At 59.8% G+C, this 5,459-nt stretch overlaps 1 protein-coding gene across 1 annotated transcript; it reads right to left on the reverse strand.

Annotated features, from left to right (window-relative positions):
- Nucleotides 1-327: 327 nt before the first annotated feature.
- On the reverse strand, nt 328-5,171 carry Inhbb (inhibin subunit beta B). The gene is made up of 2 exons (XM_051203975.1): nt 4,466-5,171; nt 328-1,833 (listed from the first exon to the last, which is right to left on the reverse strand). The coding sequence occupies exons 1-2, from the start codon at nt 4,941-4,943 to the stop codon at nt 1,058-1,060; spliced, it is 1,254 nt and encodes a 417-aa protein (XP_051059932.1). The 5' UTR covers nt 4,944-5,171; the 3' UTR covers nt 328-1,057.
- Between the last annotated feature and the right edge of the window lie 288 nt (nt 5,172-5,459).

Below are 5,459 nucleotides of genomic sequence, written 5' to 3' on the forward strand. Positions count from 1 at the left end.
GGACAGGCGGGTGGGCCAGTGAAGTGGGCAGGAGCAATGTCCACGGACAACCCACGGAGCCAGGGCCCACCCACAGGGACAGCTTCTGCAAAGCAAGACCAGTTCAGCAACTCCCCATACCCTCTACCCCTGCCTCCCTCCACAGACAGCACTAGGAGGGTGTCCCCAGCAAAGGGCACTGATTGCAACATTTTCCCCTTCTCATTTAGAATCCACTTCAAAGGTCATAGCTTTTCAATTCTGCAACTGGTACCAATGACCTGTCAGTTGTTGGAGACGAGTTTAAAGCATAAAATGAAGACCCTTCTTCTCTCCTTGACCCCACCCCACCCCTGAAAACACACACACACACACACACACACACACACACACACACACACACACAAGTCACACCAGGGATCCAAGCGACAGTCAGTCAAAGGGTCACTGTCCCTGCTCCATGGTCTCTATGACAGGCGAGTCCCTCCTGGGCTATTTGCCCTCTCCAAGAACAGGGTGACACAACTCTGCTGGGCTCAAAGCATGAAGGGTGCCAGGCGGGGAGTGAGCAGGCAGGGCTGAGCCAGGGCTTCGGTGAAGAGCCTGGGACAAGCCAGGGGCACATGGCCCTCCACCCGCCTGTGCTCCCCAGCCTGCTTTTCCTCTTGGTGGCTCTCTGGCTCACTCTCTCTGTGTCTTTGTGCTTTTATGTGTGCTCAGAAGGCGCGATTCAGAGTGCCCGGCCAGCTGGTGGGAATGGAGCTCCTCACCCCATTCTCTCCGACTGACAGGCATTGGTAGCTAAGCTGCCATTTGTCACTGCATCCGTTTGCTGGTATCCTGGAGGCTGCTGTGTGGGTGGCAGGATGAGTCTGGCTATGCGTGTCTATGTGCGCGGCTAGGGGGTCTCTCGTGGCACAGGAGGGTCCTCCCTCTGGTTCTGACTGGTTTTCTATGAAGCGGAAGATTGTTTCAAGCCGCACCCTGGCGCTCTCCACAGCCCAATGAAGCAACCACACTCGGCTCTCCTGCTCCCTCACAGCCCCGAGGGGCCTGTGCTCTGCACCCACTGCCACCGTCAGGCGCAGCCACACTCCTCCACGATCATGTTGGGCACGTCCCGCTTGACGATGTTGTACTCGTCATCAAAGTAGAGCATGGACATAGAGCTCAGCTTGGTAGGGATGCAGCAAGAGTTCACGGGCCCTGGGTTCAGGCCACGCATGCGGTATTGGTTCACCACAGCCGTGTGGAAGGAGGAGGCTGAGCCAGGGACCCCAGCCAGATAGGCCGGGCAGCTGCCCTCACAGTAGTTCCCGTAGTAGCCAGTGGGTGCAATGATCCAGTCGTTCCAGCCGATGAGCCGAAAGTCGATGAAGAACTGTTGCCTGCAACACAGGCTGGTCCGCCCGTCACACTCTAGGCCCCGTTTGCGGATGCGATGTCTGCTGTCACCTAGGCGGGCCTGCACCACTACAAAGGGCCTGTGAGACTCCTCACCAGGGTCCACAAACACAGGCACCACGGCCAGCTCCTGGCAGCTATCACACTGCACGTCCAGGTTAAGGCGTCTCTCACCCCGCTCGAACAAGGCCTGGATGGCCTCTGTGATCGGGAAGGTGTGCCAGCCACTACGCTTGAGGTCCACCTTCTTCTCCACCACGCTCCACCTGTCACCATGACCCTGCTCCTGGTAGTACACCTTGACCCGTACCTTCCTCCGGCTGCCCTTCTCCAGGACGTAGGGGAGGAGTTTCAGGTACAGCCACAGGCTGGCCTGCACCACAAATAGGTTCTGGTTGCCTTCGTTAGAGACGAAGAAGTACAGGCGGACCCGGGAGGAGGCAAGGCCATCTGTGGAGGCGGGAAGAACAGGCCAAGTTAATTCCACGAGAACACAAGGCAATGGGGAACGGACTCTGCTCTGTGATGTTGGAATGAACACTCACCACAGCTGGAAAGTGTTACTGACCAGAAATACCCTGCCAGAGGCAGAAGAATCACTTCCCATTGATGGAGCAGGAGGGTCCAGACCTATAAAAATCCTGCCTCACCTCTCCCAGGCCAGGACTCCCTGGAGACAGGGCTGTCGGGCTTCAAAGGCCAACAGAACAACTTGTGAGAAGCCCAAGACCTTTTTTTTTTTTTTCTCTCTCTCTCCTGGTTCTTCGAGACAGGGTTTCCCTGTGTAGCTTTGGAGCCTGTCCTGTGACTAGCTCTTGTAGATAGACCAGGCTGGTCTCGATTCACCTGCCTCTGCCTCCTAAGGGCTGGGATTAAAGGCGTGCACCACCACTGCCCAGCTCAAGCCCAAGATCTTAACAAGTTGTTATGGGTCTCTGAAAATAAAACCAAGATTGCAGAAAGGATTTGGGGGTAGGTTGTTTTAAATGGGACTTTTTCCCCCTGTCTTCTTTCTTGTTAACTTAGGACATTGCAAAATCAAGCTGAGCCACCTACAGCCTCTTTGTAGTGTTTACCTAAGCCTGATCTGGTCCAGCCCCCAGTGGGACCTCCACTGCAAACAAGCACGCTCTGCTCGGGTTTCTGACACAGAGTCTATATCCTGTAAGCCACAAAGTGCAGCCCTTGTTTCCAAGGAGTTCCAAGGGACAGGACAGACAGCCTTGAAAATGCCAGGTCCAATCCTTTGACCAGACCCTGGCTGGAAGAACGCGGCAGTTTCAGATTTGGGGGAGGGGGAGGCTGCCAGTCATCTCAATAATGCAGTCCAGCCAGAAGAATGGCTATATCAGACAGGAGACAAGAGATGTCCCTATCACAGTCCATTCCTCGCAGCCCTTCCTGACAGTCTCTACAGACGTGGCTGGTTCTATCCAACCGCCCACTAAGCCCCCGCCCAGCCCCTTCCTCAGCTCTCACTGGTCCCTCTAATAACACTGACGTCTGACTTTGAAATAGAGGAACTGCAGCCTTAAAAGCTGGTCTTGGCCGAGCTGCCTGTGACCTGAATCTGTTATTTATAAGTCAAAGAGCTGGCTCCATGAATCGGACCAGAAATATAACAGCCCCTGCTGTCATTTTGTGCCACCGGGACCAAAAGGCCTCTCGACCTTACCGAATCACATTTCTACTCTGGGCCCCAAAGCACCTTTTAATCCAAGCCCTCTAATTGCATGTCGAGCTTTCCCTGACTCTGGCGGACAGCTAAAACGGCAATGTATTTCTTTCTAAGCACAAACCAGCCTTGATTGTCTCCGCCTTTCTCCACACTCGGCCATGCAAAACTTTTCATCCCTTTTTATCCCCCGGCAGTGGCAGCGGCACAGGCAGTCTGCCTGATGCCTGGGAGAGTAGGGGGGCATTTGCAGCCAGGGGCATGGCTGATTCCCCTCCCCTCTTCCCAGGCTCCCTGCTTGTCCCCCACCCTGACTCCATCGGGCTTCCCCCTCTGAGATCTTCTCTGGAGTCCCCTCAGCACAAATGGGGTTGAGCTTTCCGCACAAAAGCCAGCCTGGCTCATTCAAGTCCTGAAAAGGACAGCGATGTCTAAGACACTTACACCGTTTCTGCCCAGGAAATTCCCCTTCTTTTTAAATTTCCTGAAGATCTTTTTTTTTTCTCTCTCTCTCTCCCCCTCTCTTTCTGTGATTTTTATATTTAGATAGTGGACAGAGATTTGCAACGCGGGGCCAAGGAAGGCACTGCAGAAAGGAATCCCTCTCTTTGCTGCTAACTACAAACTCTGCCGCTCTCTCCCAGGCCACGGCTGCCAGGCAAGCCTAAAGGCATGGGGCTGTTCCTCAGCTGCGTCTTTGCGTAAATGATGGACCTGTTGAGAAGCTGCCTTCCGCCCTACTCTGGTGCCCACACAATCGGAAGGGAGGTTGCCTAGCTCTCCCCACCGATGCTTCAGCAATCCTGGCAAGCCCATGCCGCCCAGGCTATGGAAGCTATGGAAGCGGCCCCAAGGGCCTCTCATGCAGCCAGGCTCTCTCTCTCTCTCTCTCTCTCTCTCTCTCTCTCTCTCTCTCTCTCTCCCTCCCTCCCCCCTTCCTCCCTCTCTCTCTTCCTCTCCTCTCCGGCCCACGTATATCAACAAGCACACACATCTCCATCTACTCTGCTAAGCCTACACTCGGATCGTGGGAAACAAAAACATTAAGCAATCACCAAGCAAGCGCCCGCAGAGCCAGGGCTGCGCGCATCTGCCGGGAGGGGGACGCGCGCCCAGAGGCGCTGGGGCCCAATTCCCGTAAGCAGGGATGAAGGGCAGGGTGCTTTCCAGTCGCTTCAGGGAAAAAGCAGCAGCCAAGGGTCTGTGGTTTGGTTGCGGAGGGTAGCAGAGGTCCGCCACCCCGAGACAAGCGCCAGGCCACCGCAGAATGGCCCAGCCCGGAGCCTAAGTGCCCTCGGGGCGTGCGCGTGCGGGCTGCAGAGGCGGAGAAGGCGGCAGGAGCCTCCTATGAAAGGGAAGATGGGCAAGGATCGCGGCCGGTGCAGGCTTCCCCGGGGCCAAACCCACCTGTCTCGGCAAAGCTGATGATCTCAGAGACGCGCTCCTGGCCGTCGGCGCCCGGGCTGGCGTGGCCGTCGAGGTGCGGGATCTCCACGCGGCCGTCCTCGCGCACCTTGCCCGCGTGCAGCTTGCGCAAGGCGGTGACCATGGCGGCCTTGGGCACGGCGTGCGTGATGTTGGGCCGGCCCCGCAACTGCAGGCGGCTCAAGATGTGTCTCTTCACCGCCTCCAGGAAGTCGCCGTCCACCCGGCCCAGCTCCTCCGGCCGCCGGAAGCCACCGCCGCCACCGCCGCCACCGCCGCCGCCGCCGCACGACGTACAGGTGTCCTGCGAGCCGCCCGGAGCTCCGGGTGGCGGGGGCGGGGGCGGCGCAGCGGGCGACGGCGGGGGTGTGGGGGAGCCCCAAGCCTCGGGTCCCAACCAGCTGGCCGCCAAGAGCAGAAGGCAGGCGGCCCCCAACGCCCGACCGGGCAGCCCGTCCATGGTGCGCCGCTGGCGACGAGGGCGCCCGCCGCGAGGCGAGGCGAAGCGAGCTCAGGGCCGGGCTCCGGGCTCCGGGCGCACCGCCCCGCCCCGCCCCCGCCCGGGCCTCCGCCCGCCCGCCTGCCGGGAGCGCCGCCGCCGGCTCGCAGGGGGAGGGGGCCGGCCGGGCCGCGGGGGTTCCCGCGCGGCCGAGAAGGGGCGCCGCGGGGACCAGAGGGGCGCGCGGGCTTTCTTTTTTTGGGGAGGGGTGGCTGAGGGGGGGGGACACCGCCGGGTCACTGGCGCGCGGGCGCCTCGGGACGCCTAGGCATCTGCAGCCTGCCCATCCTCTCCGCGTCGAGGGCCACCGCAGCCCCCCAACCGGGTGAAGCGAAAGCGATGAGCGGCGGCAGTGGCGCTGGCGCGGTGGCGGCGATCGCCGCCGGGGCTGGCAAGGTGGAGAGGAGAGGCGGTGGACGCAACTCGCTCTGGAGACCCGGGCGGAGGTGCCAGAGCCCCCGGGGCGCGGCGCTGCGG

This window comes from Phodopus roborovskii, unplaced genomic scaffold (assembly GCF_943737965.1).
Source record: "Phodopus roborovskii unplaced genomic scaffold, PHOROB, whole genome shotgun sequence".
NCBI lineage: Eukaryota > Metazoa > Chordata > Mammalia > Rodentia > Cricetidae > Phodopus > Phodopus roborovskii.